Source organism: Muscardinus avellanarius (assembly GCF_963383645.1).
Source record: "Muscardinus avellanarius genome assembly, chromosome: 13".
NCBI classification, from domain to species: Eukaryota; Metazoa; Chordata; class Mammalia; order Rodentia; family Gliridae; genus Muscardinus; species Muscardinus avellanarius.
Genome location: NC_137799.1, coordinates 29885103 through 29913061, shown reverse-complemented (window position 1 = coordinate 29913061; position 27959 = coordinate 29885103). Strand labels below are relative to the sequence as shown.

General features: G+C 38.0%; 1 protein-coding gene across 2 annotated transcripts in view; it reads left to right on the top strand.

Annotated features, from left to right (window-relative positions):
- Positions 1-27959, top strand: part of FKTN (fukutin) — a gene marked incomplete at both ends in the record, with an annotated part of 54438 nt that overhangs the window by 13427 nt on the left and 13052 nt on the right. Inside the window, 5 exons of one of the 2 annotated variants that reach the window (XM_080708576.1) lie at positions 1186-1463; positions 2390-2522; positions 7620-7749; positions 11271-11404; positions 12752-12879. In XM_080708576.1, the coding sequence (XP_080564702.1) occupies positions 1186-1463; positions 2390-2522; positions 7620-7749; positions 11271-11404; positions 12752-12879 (803 nt within the window). The remainder of the gene's footprint in view (positions 1-1185; positions 1464-2389; positions 2523-7619; positions 7750-11270; positions 11405-12751; positions 12880-27959) is intronic. The other variant, XM_080708577.1, reaches the window with a different exon arrangement.

The window sequence follows — 27959 nt, the reverse complement described above, 5'->3', positions numbered from 1 at the left end:
GGATTTGGTTGAATAAGACCTGAATACCTACAGTAGCTTTGGGTCTTATTTGTTCTTTCATTAGATGGGAAACTTGACTCTCTGAGTCTGTTTCCTTATCCATAATACCTGTGCTGCTTACTTGATAGCGTAGATATTATGGTCAAATGCAATAATATAAGTAAAGTTCTTTGGAAAGTATAAATTCCAAGTTAAATATAGGATTTTTTTTTTTTTTTTTTTTTTTTTTTTGCGGGTCTGGGGATGGAACCCAGGGGCATTTGACCTCCGAGCTACACCCCCTGCCCTATTTTTTATTCTTTATTTTGAAACCGGGTCTCACTGAGTTGCAGAAGGCCTCACTAAGTAGCTGAGGCTGTCTGCGAACCGCGATCCTCCAGGTGTCAGCCTCCTGAATGCTGGGATTACAAGTGTGCACAACCACGCCCGGCTAGGATATTCTTTATATTTAATAACCTATAACAGTTTTTGAGGTTAGTTAAAAAATCTACCATATAAGTTAATCTTGTAACATGAGATTTGTATTCTTTTTTTTTTTTTTTTTTTTTGGTGGTGGTACTGGGGTTCCTGGAAGCCCTTCTACCTCCGGGCTACACTCCCAGACCTATTTTTTTTACATTTTTATTTGGAAACAGGGTCTCCTAAGCCAGCGTGCGCTGCTGGCTTCGAACCTGCGCGATCCTCCTGTCTCTGCCTCCCAAGCGCGGGGATTACAAGCGTGCGCCACCACGCCCGGCCGAGATTTGTATTCTTATGTTGAAAAATGTATTTTGTCTTACAATATGCTTCAGTCTATTTTCTAATGATTTGCCTTATGATGGGGCTTCATCATAGCATTTTAAGTGTTTGGATATAAGAATTATGTTAATTTTAAGCACTTCTGATATTAGTGTTTACTTTATAGAAACTAACCAGAGAATACTCAAATGAGCATTCTCATCCCGAAGAAGAAATTTGTTTTAATTTTCATAAAGTCCTTGAACATATCTACTTTGCTACATAACTGTCTCTCTTTACCATTTTCCTTTATTCTCTTACCATTACCTTCTGCTCATCACCCTCAGTTTAAATCTTCTGACAAAGAGCAGTTAGCACAAAAATACGGTTTCATTCAATGTAGCACTTTAGTTTTGCTATTAATATTTGATTGTAAATATTTAAGCTTGATGTTTATTTGATTCTTAGGAAGCCTGGTTTCGAGTAGCTGAGAATATGGGATTTCAGTGTCTGAAGACTGAGAGCAAAGACCCTCGGCTGGATGGGATAGACTCACTTTCTGGAACTGAAATCCCCCTGCACTATATCTGTAAATTGGCCACTCATGCCATCCATTTGGTGGTCTTTCATGAAAGAAGTGGCAACTACCTCTGGCATGGCCATCTACGGCTCAAAGGACACGCTGACAGAAAATTTGTTCCATTTCGAAAGTTACAATTTGGTCGTTATCCTGGGGCTTTTGACAGGTAAGTTCAGACTTAGAAGGGGAAATGCAAAGCGAGTGTTGCCTCCACATGAATTCTTAACTTTTCCTACATTCTGTGATGAAATTTAATGTATAATTCACATGAATGTTTATAATAACACTGCTCTTAATGCTCCCAAATTTAAAGCAACCCACATGTCTTTCAACAACTAATTTTATTCTTATCTGAGTAAAAAAAATATATATATTTATGTATATATAAATTTATACAGTAAAGTATTATATAGCAGGGAAATGAATGAACTTCAGCTCTATACAACAGCATGGATGAATCCTGCGATAGTGATTGACACAGACAGAAAGAATACAAATGGTATAGTTATATTTATAAAAAGTTCAATTATAAGCCAAATGCTATAACCAACACCTGTAATCTCAGTATTTGGGAGGCTAAGACAAGGGGATTGCAGATTTGAAGACAGCTTCAGCAATGTAGTGAGACCCTCAGCAACCTAGGGAGACCTTGTTTCAAAATAAAAAATATTAAAAGACTTGGAGTGTAAGTAAGAGTTAGAATACCCCAGATTCAATCCCCAGTACTACAAAAAAAAAAAAGTTCAAATGTATGCCAAATTATGTATGTATGTATGTGTGTGTGTGTGTGTGTGTGTGTGTGTATATATATATATATGTATGTATTATAAACATTTTAAGAAGCTGGGTATGGTGGCACACACCTGTAATCCCAGTACTTGGGATGCTAAGACAAGAAAATCACAGGTTTAAGGACAGCCTTAGCAAGTTGTCAGAGTTTCACAATGTCTTCTTAAAGTTGCTAGTTGATACTTGAGATAATTGAAGACAATAAACTTGATGTTTAGTAGCTATTTTGCTAATATGTAATATTTTAAGGAGGCTGCCAAGTAGTCTAGGATCCTTATAATAAATCTTAACTTTTCTTTTCAGGACAGAGTTACAGCAAGTTACTGTTGATAAACTAGAAGTTCTTATTCCGAAAGATCCAGTGTACTTTCTAGAAGAAATACCACACTCTAGATTTATTGAGTGTAGGTATAAAGAAGCTAGAGCATTCTTTCAGGTTAGAAACAATCAAATAATGTATTTTTTTTAACTAAAGGTAATGTATTTATTTTTAATATTTTGGAGGAAAAGAAGGGATTGTGAAAATAGGTTAAAACATCTTTTTTAATCACCTATTTTTCTACCTTGTTTAATTTTTAACAAGTAGATTAAATTAGCCTTAAAAATATTTTCTTCCATAAATAGATAAGTTGATGTTTATTTATTGTTTTATTGGAGTAGGCTTTGATTGATTTGCCACTGGCTCTGCCTTCAGTTACTGGAGCTCATAAACTTCATAAAACACAGTAAATTCTCATTTTGAAGTAGTCCCAGAAGAATGAAGCCACTAGAAGAAAGACTGTATAGATTTAGAAAAAGATTCATGAGAAAAAGAAAAAAAAGACCCTGTTTCCAAATAAAAATGTAAAAAATAGGTCTGGGAGTGTAGCCCGGAGGTAGAAGGGCTTCCAGGATCCCCAGTACCACCAAAAAAGAAAGAAAGAAAGAAAGAAAAGATTCATGAAAAATAGTTTTGTGTTTATGAAGATTTTTGAAGATAAATGCAACACAAAGACCCAGTGCTTTTTGAACTTTATTCTGCTGCTCTAGCTTTCAAGTCGGTAAACATTTATTGAAGGCCTATTTTCCAGGCCTCTGACCCTGGGGATATTAAGATGATTTGAAGGGAATAAAAGTTCAGCTCTGAGAGATGACATGAAACCAGAAAACAGAGGAATCTGATAGTGGAGTTTTAAAACCCTAATCCTTGCACTTACCCTTTATTTTCTGGGGTTCTCTGCCTCCAGAGGTCTATACAGAAGGACAGGAATGGGATGGGAAAACGAAGTGCCCGCTTTGTTACTGCTGCCAAGTGCCAAAGACCCACAGATGCAAGATTTCTCTGGTGTGGTATGCTGGCACCCCAGACCTAGGCCTAACAGCTCCAGTGGGCCTTTCTAGCCCTCTTCCTTTCTATTTTTAATTGCAGGGCTGTAACACCTACTGAGCCTCATGTTTGAAAAGCTGGAAAACCACATGTGTGGGTGCGCTTACTCTAGTAGGCAAGGGCTGCCAACATAACCTGCCACATAATAACCAGAAGTAGAAGAACTGGAGTTTGGTGCTTAAACTTAACCACTCACTCTTGCCAAAGGTAGTTTATTCTGGTTGCTACCTCTGTCATAGCAACTATCACAGTGTATGTCTTGTCCCCTACTAAGTTATCTGCATTTCTTCATGAGTGATCCTATTTTACTCACCTCTGTAGCCCCAGTATCTATCATTGTACCTGGAGCATAGACAACATCCTGTAACTGTGGGAAAACGCTTGGAGAATAAGATGCTTCTGAATCAAAGGATACTGGCTGAAACTCCTCCAACCTTGCAATATTGGCATTGCCTAATAAGCCCAGATTCATTTGCCCCTCTCATTTCTTTTTTTTATTTTTATTTATTTATTTATTTATTTTTAATTGGTGCATTGTAGTCATATATCAATCACATTGGAGTACAAGACTTGAGAGGATATACAAGCACACATCATCCAATCAGTCCTCATCCAGCCCCCATCCCATTCCCTCCCCTTCCCTCGATCCCATGCTTGTTTGGTGATTAACTTTGATACATTTGTTTATGTACCTCCTGCGTTTTAAAGAGGCTCTGTCCTCCACTATTCCATACCCTCTGATTGGTCACATTAGTTGCTTCACTATAGGGCCCTTTCTATAGCTCAACCTCTTCCTGTTGCCCCTTTCCTCCTTGTTATTGCTGATTAGGGGAAGCATCTGATTTATATTTTCTGCGATATTTCTCTGTGCATGCCGCGTTGCAAGTACCAATCCCAGTCTTGACGGCCCCAGTAGTGGCCTGGCTACCCGGTGGACTGATCCAGACCTCGCTGGCTCAAGCAGCGGCCTTGCCTCATGGGAGGCCCTGATTCTGGTCTCGCTGGCCCCGACACCAGCCTAACCCCTCAGCTGGCTCCAGTCCTGGCCTCGGAGGCCGCAGTAGTGGCCTTGCCTCACGGCAGGCTCCGATGCTGGCCATTGGCCCCGGCACCGGCCTAAGCCCTTGGCAGGCTCCGATCCCAGCCTCAGAGGCCCCAGCACCAGCCTAGCCTCGTGGCAGTCTCCGATCCCGGCCTTGCTGGCCCCAGCACCAGCCTAACCCCTCGGCAGGCTCCGATCCCAGCCTCGGAGGCCCCAGTACCGGCCTTGTCTTTTGTCAGGCTCTGATGCTGGCCGTTGGCCCCAGCATCGGCCTAACCCCTTGGCAGCCTCCAATCCCGGCCTCGAAGGCCCCAGTACCTACCTTGCCTCACGATGAGCTCCGATCCTGGCCTTGCTGGCCCCAGTACCGGCCTAACCCCTCGGTAGTCTCCAATCCCGTCCTCGGAGGCCCCAGCACCGGCCTTGCCTCACGGCAGGCTCCGATGATGGCCTCGTTGGCCCCAGCCCCAGTCTAACCCCTTGGCAAGCTCTGCTTCCTCCTCAGAGGCCTCAGTAGCAGCCTTGCCTCACGGAAGGCTCCGATGCCGACTGCTGGTCCCGGCACCAGCCTAACCCCTCGGCAGGCTCCTCTCATTTCTGAGGAAGCAGTATGAAATTGTAAATGTTTCAAAACACTGAGAAGTGGTGTGGATAGTGTCGACTTTTTTAATTTTTTTTTTTTTTTACTTCTGCTTTTAAAATGTTAAGGCAGACACTCAATCAGGATTTTAGTAAAGTGAATAGATGAAACATGTACAGAATGTTGATCAGCGTATAGCCTTATAATCTTAGTGCCTAAAGAGCTGTCTGGATGTTTATATTCATGACATGATCAGGTAGAACTTTATATTCACTCAGCATGACTTTCTGTATCCTTCACTTGAAGCGAGACCCGAATTATGATTTCTAATTTATTTTTCTCTTTTGCTAACATATTGGTATTACTGGCATAGAATGCCTAATAGAATTGGTAGCTTTTTATCCTTGGCCTTTTAAATATTTCACTCCTCATCATTTCTTATGTTAGAACTATGATTACAAATATCTGGAAGGTCCTTTTTCAAATGAAAGGGAATAGCATATGTTTGAACACTTGGTGGCGCCAAATAATCTTAAATACAATGCCAAGTGTAAAATATACAATGCACAAATCAACTTTTATAAGGCAATCTCTTTTAAGTTTCTTCTTTAGTAATAATAATATTTTTTTGCACTAGGGGTTGAATACAAGGGCATTTTACCTACAAGTGAAACCCCCATCTCTTTATTCTTTATTTTGAAACAGGATCTCTCTAAATTGCTGATGGTCTTGCTAAGTTGCTAAGGCTAGCCTTGAACCTGTGATCCTCTGGTCTCAGCCTACTAAGTACTGGGGTTATAGTACCATACCTGGCTTATAATAATGATTTTTAAAGAACAATTTCTGACTTATAGAAAAGTTGTGAATATAGTACAAATAACATTTTTTTTTTCTCCTGAACCATTTGGTAGTAAGCTATAGACCAGATTCCCTACAAACTAATTTAGTATTTTCCAAAAATGAAAACATTCACCAGGCCCATGGTGATGCATGCTTGTAATCTTAGTATTTGGGAGGCTAAGACAGAAGGATCACAGATTCTCAGCCACCTTCAGTACTCAGTGAGGCCCTCTTCAACTTAGACCCTGTTTCAAATAAAGAATAAAAAAATAGGTGTTTTTTAATTAAAAATAAAAAATATGGAGGTAGAATGCCCTTGGGTTCAATCTCTAGTACTCAAAAAAAAACTTCATTTATTCTCCATTCATACATATATATAAAATCAACAGTTATAATTAAATATAATAAGAATTATAGTAAAAGTGTGTGCAAAATAATATGATTATAAACTCATTGAGGAACAGATTATTTTGCTTATCTTTTTCTATTTAGCACCATGTATAATTCTTTGCTCTATAAATGTTGAACTAAATAGGAATACTTATAGAATTAACACATTTTCCTGTAAAAATCAAGGAATGTTTCTCAGTAGCCAGAGCTGAAACCTGAAAGATTGTGATAAGAGCTTATCCTACTCCAAAAAAGGAAAAAAAAAATGTATAGGCACAAATAAAGGCTGAAGAATATTTGGGAAATTACATTTTATTGATAAAATATAAAGTGTAAGGAGGGTGGAAATGAGGCTCGATCAATAGTCAGGAACTAGAACATGATGTCCTCGTCCCATAGGCCAAGTAGTTTAGATTTTGTCCCATAATTAGTGAAGCATTATACACAAAAGCATGTACAATGTTTTCCTCAGTTCCAAAACTCTGAAAATAAGAAAATCAGAAAAGCAAGATGACTAAGTAATGATATTGTTGATTTATTTCATATTTGCTAGACATTTTTGTCCTTAAATCTTCACCACAGCCGGGTGTGGTGGCGCATGTTTGTAATCCCCGCGCTTGAGAGGTGGAGACAGGAAGATCACGCAGGTTCGAAGCCAACCTCCCTGGCTTAAGAAACCCTGTTTCCAAATAAAATATAAAAAGGTCTAGGAGTGTAGCCCAGAGGTAGAAGGGTTTCATCCCCAGTACCACCACACACACACACACACACACACACACACAAATCTTCAAATAAAATGAAGTAACTTTCTTTAAAGAGTTTATATTCTTTTGAAATCATATGCTCAGGGTCATAGCTAAGAAGAAATGGACCTACATGTAGACACAGATAACTCGATTTAAAATCCCAGCTCTTTCTACTGTATTACACAGTTTGTAACAACCAGTAGCATCAATGAATAATAAAAATATCATTTATTTTGTTTCAGTTCTGCTTGTAGCTCTCATAGACTTCTTTTTGCATAGTTGCCCAACCTGCTCATTTGTGACTTGGCAGAGGAAGTTGATAAAGATATAAGTTGCATTCTTTGAGAATCATAGTTATACATCTTTCTTTTTAGCTGATCTTTCCTAGAATCTACTCCTATATTCTTTTTTAATATGGAACTTAGAAATAACTAAACGTTGATTTTTATAATAGAAAAACAAATAGCATGGTGTTATTTAATATGTAAAATGGTGTTAATTTAGCTGTCACACAAATGTTTCTAGCAAGTTAGAAGTGACTCTAATAGCTGACTTTATTCAACCTGTAGCAGTACCTTGATGATAACACTGCAGAAGCTATGGCCTTTCGGAAGAGTGCAAAGGAATTACTGCAGCTAGCAGCCAAAACACTAAATAAATTGGGAGTACGATTCTGGCTAAGCAGTGGAACTTGTTTAGGTAAAATTTGTGTTGCTTTTCTTGTAATATTATCCACCCTTTTTTGATTTAGAGATGATTGCTTGAGATGATTGTTTTGAGAGACAAAGTGTAATCTTTATGGACAAAATAAACATTAATGCTTGGAGCAAAGATCTATTGATTTCTTTAAATAAACTAATTTAAGAAATATATAAAATAGAATTTTAGGAAGGTCATGTTTGTGTTTACCAAAAATTATTAAGTAATGTATATAAAATTTATATTATAAACTATAGGTGATGCTTAAATTGCTTTCCCTCCCTCTTTCTCTTTTTTCTTTCTCTTTTTTCTTTCTTTTTTTCCTTCCTTCCTTCCTTCCTTCCTTCCTTCCTTCCTTCCTTTCTGCTGGCCTGCCTGCCTGCCTTTTTTTCTTTTTCTTAAATCGATCCCAGAGTCATTCTATCTCTGAGCCCTACCCTCATTCCTTTTTATTTTTTTTTTTTATATTGAAACGGTCTTTCTAAATTGCTAAGGCTGGCTTCAAACCTGTAATCCTACTGTCTCAGCCTCCCAACTACTAGGATTACAGGCATGCACCACTGTGCCCTACTGCCATTTTATTATTTTTATCCCAATTTTATTATTTATATCCTATTGTGTAATTTTTACTGCCTTTTTAAAAAATGGTTTTTAACTTACATATATAAGCAGCTGCACCAAGTCTCTAATGAGAGAAAGACTGAAAGGAATATTAGCATATCTGCTACAAACCTTTGCAAGGTCATTGAGAGTATCATTGATTGGACAATACCGATCATTTGCTATGGGGAGATACATTTTTTCTATAATCCTTAGGCAAGTTATGATTCTAATCTGAGAAAGATTTTTAGGTCTTTAACCATTACTCATTATATCAAACTTCTTTGGAATATAGAATCTTAAATTTTATTTAATTTTTATTCCCTGTTAATTATAACTGTAGTAGATTATAGCTGTATTAGTTGTTTCATAATTTTACCCTTTTTTTTTTTTTTTTTTTGGTGGTACTGGGGTTCCTGGAAACCCTTCTACCTCCAGGCTACACTCCCAGACCTATTTTATACTTTTTATTTGGAAACAGGATCTCTTTTCTTTTTTTTTTTTTTCGAGATTTAATTCTTTTTATTTTTATTTATTTTTTAAATTTTTTTATTGGTGCATTATATTCATACATCATATTGGGGTAAAAAACTTGTGTGTACATACATGTACGCATCACTAATTTAACCCCTACCCAATTCCCACCCCATTCCTTCCCCGGCCCTCCTTCCCTTATTTGGCTTAGTGGTTGACTTCGTTATGTTTAAGTATGTTGTGTGTTTTAGAGATTTTCCTCTTCCCCCCTCCTTTCTCCTCCTTGAGGTTGTCTTATTTGCTCCTCTATAGGATTTCCTTTTTCATCTAGAGTTCCTCCTATGACCCATTTCTCCCTAGCTCTCACATATTAGGGAAAGCATCTGATTTCTTATTTTTTTATGACTGACTAGGCCAGCACGGCTGGCTTCAAACCTGAGTGATCCTCCTATCTCCGCCTCCCAAGCATGGGGATTACAAGCATGCGCCACCATGCCCGGCTAATTTTAACTATTTAAACAAACATTAATTCAAATTCTATAGAGTTCTACAAATTATTGGCTCAGAAAAGGCATATTGATTAAGAAAATTAGTTATTTTTAGTGTATCTTAAAGGTAGTTTCTATCAATAGATGTTAATGATTAAACATTCTGAACAGCAACTTAATTTTTTTTAATGGATGGCCCAGTTAGCCTGCTGTTAAAGCTAATGATTTATCTAGAAATCAAAATATATCATGCAAATTTTTGAGGAACCTGAATACTCAGGCCAGAAAAGGAAGGAAGGTTGGTTTTTCAAGATGTGATTCCTATAGCAAAGTATTTTAGTTTAGTATTTAAAAAATAGTAATAATTTTAGAGCTGGGCATGGTGGCACACCCTTGTAATCCCAGTATTTGAGAGGCTGAGGCAGGAAGATCACAAATTCGTGGCTAGCCTCAACTACTTAGTGAGGGTCTCTGCAACTTAATGAGACCCTGTTTCAAAATAAAGAATAATTGCCTGGCATGGTGGCACATGCTTGTAATCCCAACATTTGGGAGAGTGAGACCGGAGGATCGCGGTTCGCAGACAGCCTCAGCTACTTAGTGAGTCCCTCCGCAACTCAGTGAGACCCTGTTTCAAAATAAAGAATAAAAAAAATAGGGCATGGGGTGTAGCTCAGAGGTCAAATGCCCCAAGTTCCATCCCCAGACCTGCAAAGAAAGAGAGAGAGAAGAAGGAAGGAAGGAAGGAGGAAGGAAGGAAGGAAGGAAGGAAGGAAGGAAGGAAGGAAGGAAGGAAGGAAGGAAAGGAAGGGAAGGAAAAGGCCAGGCATGGTGGCACACACTTGTAATCCCCGAAGGAAGGAAGGAAGGAAGGAAGGAAGGAAGGAAGGAAGGAAGGAAGGAGGAAAGGAAGGGAAGGAAAAGGCCAGGCATGGTGGCACACACTTGTAATCCCCGCGCTTGGGAGGCTGACACAGGAGGATTGCACAGGTTCGAAGCCAGCCTCAGCTACTTAGTGAGGCTTTCAGCAACTTAGTGAGACCCTGTTTCCAAATAAAAATATAAAATAGGACTGGGAGTATAGCCCTGAAATAGAAAGTCCCTGGGTTCCACCCCCAGTACCACCAATAAAAAGAATAATAAGCTGTGCGTGGTGGTGTACCCTTGTAATCCCCACATTCAGGAGGTTGAGACAGGAGGATCGCGGTTTGCGGACAGCCTCAGCTACTTAGACCTTTGCAACTCAGTGAGACCCTATTTCAAAGAAAGAAAAAAAAACAGAGCTGGGTGTGTCACTCAAAGGTAGAATCCCCCTGGGTTCCATCCCCAGTACCACAAAAGAAAAACTAAAGAAAGAATGAATAAAAAATAGGCAAGGGGTGTAGCTCAGAGGGAGAATGCCCCTGGGTTCAATCCCCAGTACCACAAAATAATAACTATTATTATCATTATATGGTGCCAGGCCTGGTGGCTCACACTTTTAATCCCAGTACTTGGGAGGCTGAGACAGGAGGATCACTGGTTTGCAGCCAGCTTCAGCTATTTAGTGAGGCCTTCTACAACTTAATAAGACCCTGTTTTGAAATAGAGGGAAAATATAGGGCTGGGGGTATATCTCGAATGTGGAATGCTCCTGGGTTAATTCCCAGTCAGTACCACAAAAAATAAAATAAAATAAAATAAAATAATTTAGAGTACTTGAGAAGCTGAAATAGGAGGATCACAGGTTCAAGGACAGCCTCAACAACTTAGCAAGACCTTAGTAACCTAGTGAGAGACCCTGTTTCAAAACAATAATAATAATAATAATAATAATAATAATAATAATAGCATGCAATAATAGTTTTATTAAAACACCCTACATATAATTGTGTGAAATAAAATATATTGTTATAAAAATCATCCCATTATAATGACTTTTTCCCAAATTTAAAATTTTTTTTAATTTTATTTTTTTAGGATGGTATCGACAGTGCAATATTATTCCTTATAGCAAAGATGTTGATCTAGGAATTTTTATACAAGATTACAAATCTGATATTATTTTAGCATTTCAGGATGCAGGACTTCCACTCAAACACAAGTTTGGGAAGGTCAGTAACAAAAATCAGTTTAATTTCTTAAGTGGTATGTCTCAATTTTAGAGTTCATACTAAGCAACTCAGACATGGTTAAGACCTCTGCTTACATAATGTTATCACCAGTAGTGATCAGGAGGGACTCAGGAGAAGTTTGTTACCACTTGTTATTTCTGTACTATTTAAGGAAAGTTAGAAAATCTGTTTGTTGTTTTTTTAATCAATCACAAAGGATTTTGGACTCTTATAAATTAATTTATTGCTATTATATTGGACAACAATATAATATAAAATTAATGTAAGAAATAGAAATCCCACCCACCCTATCCAAAGTAATATTGCTTCTCATGAAACATTTAGCCTTATGGTTACTTATGAATTGTTATAATTATAATTATCTCATTGACTGCTGAGGTGTAGAAATATGGAATCATTTTAAACAAGTACATCAATTTCCTGTTTATCTCACATGCCCTGAGTCATAACAGTTTCCTTAGAAGTCAGTCAGAGATGGACCATTGTGTCCGAGGTGAAATTTTGCTTTAGATCATTTGATTCCTAGCCCCGAGTCCATGGTCACTTACAATCATCTTGTTCTTAATTTACTTGTTCTCAAGAAGGTTCTGTTTTACAATGCAAGTAGCAAATTATTTCTTCCATCAAAAATAATTATTCAGTTTACTAAAAATATTTAATAAAATATTTTCCTGAGGTCAAAGTCCAAAACTATAGAGCTTTAGTTATTCGTCCTTTAGCAAAAATTCACTGTACGTCTGGCACTGACTTCTGCCCCTGAAATACAGCAGTGAATTGAAGAGTTCACTGTCTAATTGGAAGGGAGAGAAAACACATAAAATCTTATGTGATTCCCATCCAATGGGAATGTAATTACCTGTAGGATAAGTTTCTTTAGGGAAATGCTCTCAATGTTTTTTCTGTACCTTAATTTTTTATTTATTTTTTCATGTATGCAATGTAACTATGTATAATACCACTTTACCTAGTAATTATTGATTGATTGTGACGAGAGACTTTTTTTTCCTGATAGCTTTTCTTGGTTATATGGAAATCATTTTTATTTGGTTCCTTCTTTAGTCAGAAAGGAACTTTTTTTCTTTGGGATAATTTGAACTATAAGTCATTTATCTTTAGTTGTAAGAAATACTATTTTATGTGCACTTTAGGAAAATTAAACAATGGTATGCTGTTGATGCATTTTAGTTTCAGAGGTTGAACTGGAAAAAACACACATCCTAGAATTAATATTTTATATATGTAAAGGATAAGAATCTTTTTCTTTAAAAAAATCACTTTAAGTATATTTACATTATTTCAGTCTGAAGGTTTTTATCTTTCCCCTAGGTGGAAGATAGCTTGGAATTATCCTTCCAGGGAAAAGATGATGTAAAACTTGATATTTTTTTCTTCTATGAAGAGACTGACCATATATGGAATGGCGGCACTCAGGCCAAAACAGGAAAAAAATTTAAGTATGAATCAGATAAGTACTTTTTAAAAGGGACTAGAGAAGTAATTTCCAAATGTACAGTTAACGAAGTACCTGAAAGGGAAAGGAACCCCCATCTGTCAAGACCCATTGTTAGCTAACACTTTCCTGGCTTACCCAGAAGTCCAGTTACACCTGTGAATAGAAGCCTCCTGTGAGGACTGTCTGGGAGGAGGAAATGCCTGTGGGTTTGCCAATGGGAGGAGTCATGCCCAAAGCTCTTGAGTCATCAAAAACAGAATATCAAAGCAAAGTACACAAAAATCAAGCCCAGAGCCTAAACCAAAAGACACCCTTCGAGCTGTGGGAGCCTGCCAGTTATATGGCCAGAAGAGGGGCTGGTTTGAAAACATTGCCAGGAATAAGACCCATGATTCCCAGATGGAAAAATTGGGGGAGAAATGTGTCTCAGAAATGATGAAATTCAGTGTGTTGAATTGGCATTGATAAGCCTATTTTTCTTAATGCTTTCCTCCTTAAACTTGGATAGGATAAGGCAGAAATGACAGAGTAACTGTTCTCTTTCGTGATGCAGTTGACCCATCCTCTGTTCCGAGAGAGTGAGAATGGACGCCAAAGAGCCTCGGCGTTGGAGTCAGGCAGACCTGGGAAGCTGTCTCCACCCTAATGGGTGGCCTTCTGCCAGGCGTGGTGGCGCACGCTTGTAATCCCCGCACTTGGGAGGCTGAGAGGAAGATCACAGAGGTTTGAAGCCAACCTCAGCTGGTTTAAGAGACCCTGTTTCCAAACATACAAAAAATAGGTCTGGGAGTATAGCCCTAGGTTTCATCCCCAGTACCACCAAAAAAAAAAAAACCTAATTGGTGGGCTTCAGCTTTTCTGAACATTAAGTGCCTCATACACTAAATGTAGGTGATAGCTGTGTGTCAGGTACTGCTCTCAACAGTTTACGTGTCCTCACAACCCTAGGTGGATAGTCTGAGGCACTGAGAACCTTAGTGTTATTTGTTCAAGATCACTCGACAAATAAGTAAAGTCATCAGGCAGCAGTCTGATGATGTAAAATTTATACTTTAGATGTCTCTAAAATTTATACTTTGTTTTTATTTTTTTGGTACTGGGGATTCAACCCAGGGCATTCTACTCTGAGTTACACCCCCAGCCCTATTTTATCTTTTTTTTTTTTTTTTTTTTTAATTTTGAAACAGGGTCTCACTAAATTGCTGAGGCTGGCCTCAAACCTATACTCCTGTCTCAGCCTCCCAAGTACTGGGTTTACAAGCATGCGCCACCACGCCCAGCTAAAATTCATACTTTTAACCACTATTCTACACTGTCCCTATGATATATGTGACAGTTGAAGCCCTTAGCCCAGTGTTTAGCACTTAGTAAGTTAGCAGCAGCATTTGGGAGTTATCATTCCGTGTCGGGGGTGGGGGGGGTTACTGGGGATGGGAGCCAGGGGCATTCTACCTCTGAGCCACACCCCCGGTCCTATTTTGTAGTCTTTTTTTATTTTTCGAAACAGGGTCTCACTGAGTTGCAAAGGGCCTCACTAAGTAGCTTAGGCTGTCTGAGAACCGCAATCCCGTCTCCACCTCCCGAATGCTGGGATTACAAGCATGCGCCACCATGCCTGGCCTCTCATTATTTTTTGTTTGTTTGTTTCTTTTTTTTTTTTTATTAATTTATTTTTTATTGGTGCAATGTATTCATACATTATAGTGGTATAAAGAAAATACTTTTGTAGACATACATACACATATCGCCCAGTTAGCCCCTACCCGATCCCCACCCCATTCCCTCCCCATCCCTCCTTCCCATGCTTGGCTTAGTGGTTGACATCTAGTATTATAGCAATTTATACAATATTAACATTGATAATCTCACATAACAGTTTCATTTGTCTGGTACCAAACTCTTGATGCCTTAAAGATAACATTTCAATATTTCTTTTTGCTTTCTTTCTTACCAGAGACTATTTTTTTTCTTTTTTTTTTTAGGTAAAACTATCATACATTTATTTATTTATTTTTCAGAAAAAATCTATCCTGATATGGAATATGGACACTAGATACCCAAAACAATCTCAAAGAAGAACAAAGCTAGAAGATGTATATTTTCTGATTTCAAACCATATAAAGCTACAATAATTGAAACAGTGTAGTACTGTTCTAAAGGCAGATATATAAACCATTGGAGCTAAATAAAAGCCTAGAGATAAATTCTTCCATACATTGTCAAGTTATTTTTGACAAGGTTTCCATGAATTTTTGGTGGAGGAAATACTAGTCTTTTAACTAAATATTGTTGAAAAATAATAATTACATGGAAAAGAATAAAATTGGACCCTTACTTAACACATATACAAATATTAACTCAAAATAGATAAAAGACCTAAATATAAATCTTAATATTATAAGCTTTTAGAAGAAAATCTGGGTCATAAAACCTCACAACATTGAAATTGGAAGTGATTTCTTGGATATGATTTCAATGGCATAGGCAACAAAAGGGTAAATAAACTCCCTAAAAAATAAAAAAATATTGTATATCCAAAGACAATGTAAACAGAGTTAAAAGTTACTGATCCTCTTCCAAGAGTTCCTCCTATGACCCATTTCTCCCTAACTCTCACAAATTAGGGAAAGCATCTGATTTCTTATTTTTTGTGCCTGACTAATCTCACTTAGCATAATGTCCTCCAGTTCCATCCATTTCCCTGAAAATGATGTAATTGAGTTTTTTTTGATGGCTGAGTAAAATTCCATTGTGTACATATCCCACAGTTTTGTAATCCATTCGTCTGTTGATGGACATCTTGGCTGGTTCCATAGTTTGGCTATGGTGAATTGTGCAGCTATGAACATAGATACACATGGATTAGTTTGGTAGTTTGGTTTCTTTTCTTTTGGGTAGATACCCAACAGTGGTATTGCTGGATCAAATGGTAGATTTGTTCCCATTCTTCTGAGGATTCTCCATACTGTTTTCCAAAGTGGTTGCACTAATTTGCAATCCCACCAACAATGTCTTAGAGTTCCCACTTCTCCACATCCTCGCCAGCATCTGTTGTTGTTTGTGTTTTGAATGATGGCCATTCTAGTTGGAGTTAGGTGAAATCTCAGGGTAGTTTTGATTTGCATCTCTCTGATTGCCAGTGATGTTGAGCATTTTTTCATGCATTTATTGGCCATTTGAATTTCTTCTTTTGTGAAGTGTCTATTTAGTTCATTTGCCCATTTTGTTATTGGATGTTTTGTTTTCTTAGTGTTGAGTTTCTTGAGTTCTCTGTATATTCTAGATATTAGTCCTCTATCAGTGGTGTAGGTGGCAAAAATCTTCTCCCATTCTGTTGGCTCTCGATTGAGAGTCTTGATAGTTTCCTTTGCTGAACAGAAGCTCTTCAGTTTCATGCAATCCCATGTATTGATTCTCCTTTTAATTTGCTGTGCCTTTGGGGTCTTGTTGAGGAAATGTTTGTCTGTGCCTATGTGTTGTAGTGTTGGACCTATGCCCTCTTCAAGGAGCTTCAAAGTCTCTGGTTTAATTTCCAAGTCTTTGATCCATCGTGAGTTGACTTTTGTACAGGGTGAAAAAGTGGGATTAACATCCAATTTTCTGCATATGGTTAACCAGTTTTGCCAACACCATTTGTTGAAGAGGCTATCTTTTTTCCAGTGTATGTTTTTGGCCTCTTTGTCAAAAATCAATTGGCTGAAAGTGTGTGGACTTGTTTCTGGGTCTTCTATTCTGCTCCACTGGTCTATATATCTGTTCTTTTGCCAGTACCATGCTGTTTTTATTACAATGGCTTTGTAGTATAGTTTAAAGTCAGGTATTGTGATTCCTCCTGCGTGGTTTTTGTTGCTGAGAACTACCTTGGCTATTCTGGGCTTTTTGTTATTCCAGATAAATTTAAGGACTGATTTTTCTATGTCTGTGAGGAATGATCTTGGTAGTTTAATGGGCATTGCATTAAATCTGTAGATCACTTTTGGGAGGATGGCCATTTTAATGATATTTATTCTGCCAATCCATGAACATGGAAGGTCTTTCCATCTTCTAAGATCTTCTTCGATTTCTTTTTTCAGTGTTTTATAATTTTCTTTGTAGAGATCTTTTACCTCCTTGGTCAAGTTTATTCCTAGGTATTTTATTTTTTTGTGGGAGATCCTGAGTGGAAGTGTTTTCTGAATTTCTTTTTCAGTGGATTTATGGTTGGTGTACAGGAAAGCTTCTGATTTTTTAAGATTGATTTTGTATCCAGATACTTTGCTGAATTTGTTGATCAGTTCTATAAGCCTTTTGGTTGAGTTTGTTGGGTTTTCTAAATATAGTATCATGTCATCTGCAAATAGTGAAAGCTTAAGTTCTTCTTTTCCTATTTGTACTCCTTTGATTTCCTTTTCTTGCCTTATTGCTCTGGCTAGAGTCTCTAGTACTATATTGAAGAGAAGTGGTGATAGTGGACATCCTTGTCTCGTTCCAGTTTTTAGGGGGAATTCTTGAAGTTTTTCCCCATTTAATATGATGTTGGCAGTGGGCTTATTGTAGATTGCCTTAATAATGTTGAGATATGTTCCTTCTATTCCAATTCTCTGCAGTGTTTTTATCATAAATGGATGTTGAATTTTATCAAATGCTTTTTCAGCATCTATTGAGATGATCATGTGGTTTTTGTCTTTGATTCTGTTTATATGATGAATTACATGGATTGATTTTCGTATATTGAACCAGCCTTGCATCCCTGGGATGAACCCTACCTGGTCATGGTGAATGATTTTCTTGATGTGGTTTTGAATGCGTGTTGCTAGTATTTTGTTTAATAGTTTTGCATCCAAGTTCATCAGAGATATAGGCCTGTAGTTTTCCTTCCTTGAACTGTCTTTATTCGGTTTGGGTATTAGTGTGATGTTGGCTTCATAGAATGTATTTGGGAGAGTCCCGGTTTTTTCTTTTTTCTTTTTTCTTTTTTTTATTGGCCACAGAACATTTTATTATACTACATATTTTAAGATATTTATCATTGTTTATCTCTGTTGTGTAAATAGGGGTGAACAACACACTTCTTAAATGTATTTATTTCTTATGATGTATAATTACAATGCATTCATAAAAATATATTGAAATAAAGTTTAGGCTTAATATATTGGCAAATGAACCCATCTCTACGTACCATCATCATAATCAAATTAGAGAACATTTCCATCACCCCCAAGAGATTCCTTTGGCCATTTTCTCCAGTCAATTCCAGGCAACTATTATTTTGTTTCCCATCACTATAGACTAGTTTTGCCTATTGTATAATTTTACTTAAGTAGAAGCATAAAGAGTGTATGTATTATTTTGTGTTTGTCTTCTTTACTTCAGCATATTATTTTTGATATTTATGCAGTTGTAAGTACTGGTTTATTTTTTGTAGAGTAATATATTTATTATATTTTTAATCTATATCATATTTTATATATGTATTCACATGTTCCTGGGCACTTGAGTAATTCATAGTTCTGAACTATTACAGATGAAGCTGCTATGAATATTCATGTGCATGTCTTGGCGTAGAGTCACTTGCTGTTATTTTTTTTTTTTTTTTTAGTTTTTTTTTTTTTTTTTTATTAATTTATTTTTTATTGGTGCAATGTATTCATACATCATAGTGGTATAAAGAAAATACTTTTGTGGACATACATGCACATCTCGCCCAGTTAGCCCCTACCCGATCCCCACCCCATTCCCTCCCCATCCCTCCTTCCCACGCTTGGCTTACTGGTTGACATCCAGTATTATAGCAATTTATACAATATTAACATTGATAATCTCACATAACAGTTTCATTTGTCTGGTACCAAACTTTTGATGACTTAAAGATAACATTTCAATATTTCTTTTTGCTTTCTTTCTTACCAGAGAATATTTTTTCTTTTTTTTTTTTTTAGGTGAAACTATCATACATTTATTTATTTATTTTTCAGAAAAAAATCTATCCTGATATGGAATATGGACTCTAGATACCCAAAACAGTCTCAAAGAAGAACAAAGCTAGAAGATGTATATTTTCTGATTTCAAACCATATAAAGCTACAATAATTGAAACAGTGTAGTACTGTTATAAAGGCAGATATATAAACCATTGGAGCTAATTAAAAGCCTAGAGATAAATTCTTCCATACATTGTCAAGTTATTTTTGACAAGGTTTCCATGAACTTTTGGTGGAGGAAATACTAGTCTTTTAACTAAATATTGTTGAAAAATAATAATAAATGAAAAAGAATAAAATTGGACCCTTACCTAACACATATACAAATATTAACTCAAAATAGATAAAAGACCTAAATATAAATCTTAATACTATAAGCTTTTAGAAGAAAATCTGGGTCATAAAACCTCACAACATTGAAATTGGAAGTGATTTCTTGGATATGATTTCAATGGCACAGGCAACAAAAGAGTAAATAAACTCCCTAAAAAATAAAAAAAATATTGTATATCCAAAGACAATGTAAACAGAGTTAAAAGTTACTGATCCTCTTCCAAGAGTTCCTCCTATGACCCATTTCTCCCTAACTCTCACATATTAGGGAAAGCATCTGATTTCTTATTTTTTGTGCCTGACTGATCTCACTTAGCATAATGTCCTCCAGTTCCATCCATTTCCCTGAAAATGGTGTAATTGAGTTTTTTTTGATGGCTGAGTAAAATTCCATTGTGTACATATCCCACAGTTTTGTAATCCATTCATCTGTTGATGGACATCTTGGCTGCTTCCATAGTTTGGCTATGGTGAATTGTGCAGCTATGAACATAGATACACATGCATTAGTTTGGTAGTTTGGTTTCTTTTCTTTTGGGTAGATACCCAACAGTGGTATTGCTGGATCAAATGGAAGATTTGTTCCCATTCTTCTGAGGATTCTCCATACTGTTTTCCAAAGTGGTTGCACTAATTTGCAATCCCACCAACAATGTCTTAGAGTTCCCACTTCTCCACATCCTCGCCAGCATCTGTTGTTGTTTGTGTTTTGAATGATGGCCATTCTAGTTGGAGTTAGGTGAAATCTCAGGGTAGTTTTGATTTGCATCTCTCTGATTGCCAGTGATGTTGAGCATTTTTTCATGCATTTATTGGCCATTTGAATTTCTTCTTTTGTGAAGTGTCTATTTAGTTCATTTGCCCATTTTGTTATTGGATGCTTTGTTTTCTTAGTGTTGAGTTTCTTGAGTTCTCTGTATATTCTAGATATTAGTCCTCTATCGGTGGTGTAGGTGGAAAAAATCTTCTCCCATTCTGTTGGCTCTCGATTGAGATTCTTGATAGTTTCCTTTGCTGAACAGAAGCTCTTCAGTTTCATGCAATCCCATGTATTGATTCTCCTTTTAATTTGTTGTGCCTTTGGGGTCTTGTTGAGGAAATGTTTGTCTGTACCTATGTGTTGTAGTGTTGGACCTATGCCCTCTTCAAGGAGCTTCAAAGTCTCTGGTTTAATTTCCAAGTCTTTGATCCATCGTGAGTTGACTTTTGTACAGGGTGAAAAAGTGGGATTAACATCCAATTTTCTGCATATGGTTAACCAGTTTTGCCAACACCATTTGTTGAAGAGGCTATCTTTTTTCCAGTGTATGTTTTTGGCCCCTTTGTCAAAAATCAATTGGCTGAAAGTGTGTGGACTTGTTTCTGGGTCTTCTATTCTGCTCCATTGGTCTATATATCTGTTCTTTTGCCAGTACCATGCTGTTTTTATTACAATGGCTTTGTAGTATAGTTTAAAGTCAGGTATTGTGATTCCTCCTGCGTGGTTTTTGTTGCTGAGAACTACCTTGGCTATTCTGGGCTTTTTGTTATTCCAGATAAATTTAAGGACTGATTTTTCTATGTCTGTGAGGAATGATCTTGGTAGTTTAATGGGCATTGCATTAAATCTGTAGATCACTTTTGGGAGGATGGCCATTTTAATGATATTTATTCTGCCAATCCATGAACATGGAAGGTCTTTCCATCTTCTAAGATCTTCTTCGATTTCTTTTTTCAGTGTTTTATAATTTTCTTTGTAGAGATCTTTTACTTCCTTGGTCAAGTTTATTCCTAGGTATTTTATTTTTTTGTGGGAGATCCTGAATGGAAGTGTTTTCTGAATTTCTTTTTCAGTGGATTTATGGTTGGTGTACAGGAAAGCTTCTGATTTTTTAAGATTGATTTTGTATCCAGATACCTTGCTGAATTTGTTGATCAGTTCTATAAGCCTTTTGGTTGAGTTTGTTGGGTTTTCTAAGTATAGTATCATGTCATCTGCAAATAGTGAAAGCTTAAGTTCTTCTTTTCCTATTTGTACTCCTTTGATTTCCTTTTCTTGCCTTATTGCTCTGGCTAGAGTCTCTAGTACTATATTGAAGAGAAGTGGTGATAGTGGACATCCTTGTCTCGTTCCAGTTTTTAGGGGAAATTCTTGAAGTTTTTCCCCATTTAATATGATGTTGGCAGTGGGCTTATTGTAGATTGCCTTAATAATGTTGAGATATGTTCCTTCTATTCCAATTCTCTGCAGTGTTTTTATCATAAATGGATGTTGAATTTTATCAAATGCTTTTTCAGCATCTATTGAGATGATCATGTGGTTTTTGTCTTTGATTCTGTTTATATGATGAATTACATGGATTGTTTTTCGTATATTGAACCAGCCTTGCATCCCTGGGATGAACCCTACCTGGTCATGGTGAATGATTTTCTTGATGTGGTTTTGAATGCGTGTTGCTAGTATTTTGTTTAATAGTTTTGCATCCAAGTTCATCAGAGATATAGGCCTGTAGTTTTCCTTCCTTGAACTGTCTTTATTCGGTTTGGGTATTAGTGTGATGTTGGCTTCATAGAATGTATTTGGGAGAGTCCCGGTTTTTTCTATTTCCCGAAATAGTTTGAGTAGTATTGGGATTAGTTCCCCTATAAAGGTTTTATAGAATTCACTTGGGAAACCATCTGGTCCTGGGCTTTTCTTTGATGGTAAGCTCTTTATTGCTATTTCAATCTCTTTGATTGTTATTGGTTGGTTTAAGTGTTCTGTATCTTCTTGACTCAGTTTAGGAAGGTTGTATTTATCTAGGAAGTTGTCGATTTCCTCTAGATTTTCATTTTGTTGGAGTATAGTTTTTCAAAGTAGTTTCTGATAATCCTCTGGATTTCTACGCTGTCAGTAGTAATATCTCCTTTTTCATCCCTTATCTTCATAATTTGGGTTGATTCTCTCTTTTTTTTAGTTAGGTTGGCTAGTGGTTTATCAATCTTGTTAATTTTTTCAAGAAACCAGCTTTTGGTTTTGTTGATTTTCTGTATTGTTTTTTTATTCTCTATTTCGTTAATTTCTGCTCTAATTTTAATAATTTCCCGTCTTCTGCTGGCTTTGGGGTTCAATTGTTCCTGCTTTTCAAGGGCTTTGAGGTGTGTCATAAGGCTATTTATTTGAAGATTTTCTGTTTTTCTTATGTGAGCACTCAGTGCTATAAATTTTCCTCTTAATACTGCCTTCAAAGTGTCCCAGAGGTTTTGATATGTTGTTTCTTTATTTTCATTTGTTTCTAGAAATTTCTTGATTTCACCTCTTACATCTTCTATGACCCATTCTTCATTCAGAAGTGTGGTGTTCAGTCTCCACATGTTTATGTTGTTTCTCTGGGTCTTCTTATAGTTGATTTCTAGTTTCATTCCATTATGGTCTGAAATGACACAGGGAAGTATGTAACATTTTTTAAATTTGCTAGTGCTCATTTTGTGTCCCAGGATGTGATCTATTTTGGAGAAGGTTCCATGAGCAGCTGAGAAAAATGTAAACTCTGCTGTAGTTGGGTGAAATATTCTATATGTGTCCAACAGGTCCATTTGGTTAATGGTGTTCTTTAGTTCTGAGACATCTTTACTGACCCTTTGTCTGGACGATCGGTCTAGTATTGTGAGAGGTGTGTTGAAGTCTCCCAGTATTATTGTGTTGGGATTTATGTGTGACTTCATATCACAAAGAGTTTGATTTATGAAAGTAGCTGCCCCTATGTTTGGGGCATAGATGTTGATTATTGTTATTTCCTCTTGCTGGACTATTCCTTTCACCAGTAAGATGTGACCTTCTTTGTCTCTTCTAATAAGTTTGGGTTTGAAGTCTAACTTGTCTGATATCATAGTTGCTAATCCTGCTTGTCTTCGAGTGCCATTAGCATGGATTACCTTGCTCCAGCCCTTTACCTTGAGTTTGTTCCTATCTTTACTTGTAAGGTGTGTTTCTTGTAAGCAGCAGATGGATGGATTCTGGCTTTTAATCCATTTTGCCACTTTATGTCTTTTTATTGGGGAGTTGAGGCCGTTTACATTCAGTGTGATTATAGAGAGATAATTTTTAATTCCCAACATGTTAAGATCTTATTTCTGTTTAAGATACTGTTTATTCTTCTTTGCTTAGTTGTCTGCTGGATGGGAATTCTTGTTTCTTTGGTTCTGGCGTGTATTACCCATTTCCTCTTTGCAGTTAATCTCCTTGAGTATTTTCTCTAGCGCTGGTTTTGAAGACATAAATTCCTTCAGTTGCTGTTTGTCATGGAAGCTTCTTATTTCCCCATCTAATTTGATGGATAGTTTTGCTGGGTAGGAAATTTTTGGCTGGAAGTTGTTTTCTTTCAGAGTTTGGAATATGTTACTCCAAGCCCTTCTGGCTTTCATAACTTGGTTTGGGAAGTCTGGAGTGATTCTAATTGGTTTGCCTCTGTATGTCACATGGCCTTTTGTTTTTGTTGCCTTTAAGATTCTCTCCTTGGCTTCCACATTAGTCATTTTGACAATTATGTGGCGTGGGGATCCTCTTCTCTGATCCTGTCTAAAGGGAGTTCTATAAGTTTCCTGGACCTGTGTATCGACCTCTTGCTCTATGTTTGGAAAATTTTCTGCTATTACTTCCTTGAAGAGATTGTTGATCCCTTTGGTTTCACCTTCTTTTCCCTCCTCTATTCCAATTATTCTTAGGTTAGCTCTCTTGAAATGGGCCCATATTTCTTCAATGTCAGATTCCTGCTGTCGGGTTTTTTTTTCTAAATTAGAAACTATGCGTTCATTTTTAGAATGATCATCTTCAAGAAGCGAGATTCTATTCTCCATGTGGTCTAATCTGTTGTTTATACTTTGAATTGAGGCCTTTACTTCATTAATTGCATCCTTTATCTCTTTTTGACTCTCTCTAAATTCTTTTCGAAAGTCCTCTATTATTTCTAAAGTTATTTTCCTAATTTGATCTTCTAGAGATCTTTGGGTTTCTGTGTTATCAGATTCTGATGGTGTGGGGTTGTTGGCATTCACTTCTCCATTGTTATTTCTCTTTCCCATGATTTTGGAAGTTTGTGCCTTCTCTGGGTTCTTCCCTGAGTCACTACAAGTTCACTTAAGATGCTCTGGATCTCGTGTCTGAGGTATCTCAGTCACCACTACTCCTTAACTGGGTTGTATCACAAAGTCTCAGACCCAGGGAGTCAATTAAGGCTGCTTAGACCGTGGGGAGTGCCAAGTTGGGCGTTCTCCAGTGGGGAGTTGTGACTATGGTATGATATCTCTGCCACTGCCACTCCCCCACTGGGCTGCACTGCAAAAATCTCCGACCCAGGGAGACTATCTGCGCAAGTCCCTGGGAGTGCAGTACTGGGATTTCTCCCCTAGGGGCTGCAATTTGACTCACGGTTATTGAGTGTGCTGATGGAGCTGTAGTGAACTCGGTGGATTCGCTGCTGCCGCCACTGGCAATTTGACACCACTGCCACGGCGTATTTCTTCTCTGGTTTTGAACTCCGCTCTGAGTCCTTGCCAGTTGTGCTGTGCCCGGCCCTTGGGAGCTTTAGATGTTCCCGCTGCCGCCAGCAGTAAGACGCTGCTTCTGCGTCCTAGGCCGCGAGGCCAAAGTACCTCCTCTCTGGATTTGAGCTCTGTTTTGAGTCTCCCACCTCTCTGGAGCCTGGTGCTGCTAGGGGAGATGTAGGCCGCGCCGCTCCGGCCGCTCTGCGCCGCGGCTCTGGCTGCTCTGCACCACGGGTCTGGCCACTCCGGCCGCTCCGGCCGTTCCGCGACGCGACTCTGGCTGCTCAGGCTGTTCTGGCCACTCCGCTCCGGCTGTTCTGACCGCTCTGCTCGGCTACTCTGGCCGCTCCACTCCGCGGCTCCGGCCACTCCACGCCGCCGCTCCAGCCGCTCCACTCTGCGGCTCCGGCCACTCCGCGCCGCCGCTCCAGCTAATCCGGGCTGCGGCTCTGGCTGCTCCCGCTGTTCTGGCCACTCTGCTCGGCTGCTCTGAACCGCGGCTTCGGCTGCTCTGGACCGCGGGTCTGGTCCCTCCAGCCGCTCTGGCAGTTCTGCTACGCGGCAGGCCGCTCCACTCTGCGGCTCCCCCCAATCCGCGCTGCGGCTCTGGCCGCTCCAAGCCGCGCGGGCGCGGCACTTCGGGCTGGTTTTTTTCTGGTGTCTTGTTTTTCCAGCCCTTTTTCTCTATCCCTTGTAGTTACCGTTTTTATTTTTTTGCTGGTGGTGTTTTCTGGCTCTGAAAGGCGCTGGTTTTGTGGTAGTAGAGTTGGATTGTTAGCGGGACTTGTAAGTGCCGCTTTCCTCCGTCGCCATCTTCCCGGAAGTCGTTTGTTTGTTTCTTATTTATTTATTTATTTATTTTGTTGTATTAGAGATGCAACCCAGGGGCATTCTCCCTCTATAGTCCAGACCTATTTTATTTTTTATTTTGAAACAGAATCACTAATTTGTTGAGGCTGGTTGAGAACCTGTGATCCTCCTATCACAGTTTCCCAAGTAGTAGAATTACAGACATGCACCTCCATGCCCGGTGCTATTTTTATTTAATATTATTAACTTTATGATTATTAATGTGATTACTATTATTGATGCCATTATTGTGACAATCGTGTGACCAGTGACATACATTTATTTCACCAACATATATTTACTTCAAGCTCCTGAGATTGGAGCTTCTAATAGTAAATAAATTTGAACCATTGAACATAGAGTATTCTATAAAGGTAGGAGAGGATTTCCAGACTCATACTGTTTCTCCTAAGTACTTTGACCCACCCTACTGGGATCCCTGCATTTTCATCTGTGGCTTTGTGTAACGTTAAACTTGTTCTAGAGGTATGAGAGTAATCCAACCTTTTTTCCAAAATCATAAAGTGTCCCCAAACTGACACTGATCCCAGAGCATATTCTTGAAACTTTAAAAAAATTTTTTGTTTAGCCACATGTGGTGGCATATGCCCATACGCCTGTAATCCCAGCCCATAGAAGGCCAGGACAGGAGGATTGTAGGTTTGAGACCAGCCCTAGCAACTTGGCAAGACCGTGTTTTTTAAATAAAAAATAGAAAGGACTGGTGTGGCTTGAAGACAGCATGCTCCTGAGTTTCATCCCCACTAACAACAGCAATAAAAATTGTTCTTGGTTTTTGAAACTCTTATTAATTATAAAAAATTAATTTGCTGAGTGATAACAAACTCCCTTCTGCTGAGTAAGCTCTGATTTTTTTTTTTTTTTTTTTTTTGGTACTGGGGGTTGAACCCAGGGGCTTTTCTACCTCCAGGCTATACTTTCAGACCTATTATATATTTTATTTGGAAACAGGGTCTAAGTTGCTGAGAACCTCACTCATTAGGTGAGGCTGGCTTCGAACCTGTGCAGTCCTCCTCTCAGCCTCCCAAGCTCTGGGTTACAAGCGTGCACCACCACGCCCGGAAAACTCTAATTTTAACATTTAGAAATTAGTCAATTAGGCAGGCATGGTGGTGCACACTTGTAATCCCAGCATTTTGGAGGCTGAGATAGGATCGTGGTTTGAGGTCAGCCTCAGCTACTACTAAGTAAGGCACTTTGGAACTCAGTGAGAACCTGTTTCAAAATAAAAAACAAAATATGGTTGAGGGTATAGCATGGAGGTAGAATGTTCCTGGGTTCCATCCCCAGTACTGCAAAAAAAAAAAAGTAAATTAATGAATATATATTTGAAGTTGTCATTGTGGCTAGGTGAATGTGGAGGTGAGTGTTTTTTAATTCAGTTTATTTATTTAAAATATTGTAGAGATACCAAATCTAATGTATAAATAAGGAACTTTTTGAAAAACTGTGAAAATATAACATAAAAATTAAGGGCATTGAGCCAGTTTGCTTGCTTTAGAATCCGAATGACCAGCTATATTACCATCTCTCTACCTAAATTCTCTCAAATATAAAGTGGAAATGACAATATAAAATACCACATAGAGTGCTTTGTTCTTTGGTTGGTTGGTTTTTTATGATCTGGGGGTTAAATCCAGGGGCATGCCACCTTGGAGCTATACCCCAGCCCTATTTTATTTTTTTATTTTGAAACAGGGCCTCACTAAGTTGCTGAGGCTGGCTCTGAACCTGTGATCTTCCTGTCTCAATATCCCAAGAACTAGGATTACAGTCATGTGTCACCACCTTGATTATAGGTGGTTTTAAGGATTAATATGTTAATATACAAAAAAAGGCTTTGCAGAGTGTCAAGATATTCTGAGTACTATGTAACTATTAGCTGCTATTATTGATATTAGGCAACTGTAAAACTATTTCCTCTTCTTAGTCTTATGAGAAATTTACAGATTTGAGACCTGTGTACTACATCTTTTTTTGTTGTTGTTGTTGTTGTTTTGTTTTGTTTTGTTTTTGCGGGTCTGGGGATGGAACCCAAGGGCATTCGACCTCCGAGCTACACCCCCTGCCCTACTTTTTATTCTTTATTTTGAAACCGGGTCTCACTGAGTTGCAAAGGGTCTCACTAAGTAGCTGAGGCTATCTGCAAACCACAGTCCTCCGGTCTCAGCCTCCCAAATGCTGGGATTACAAGCGTGCGCCACCACGCCCAGCTATATCTCTTCTTAGAGAACTCATACAAGGGCATCACCCTTTTTCTTAGATTGTTTCTAGAACTAATATTAGAGTCCTTTTGTTCTTAAATTTTCTCCTAAAGGATGAATTTTTCTTCTCACCGACATAATCTGAAACCTAAAACCTTCAAAAGAACTATTCCTTTTCTGCCACTACATTCTGGATAGAAAAAGCTTCTTCT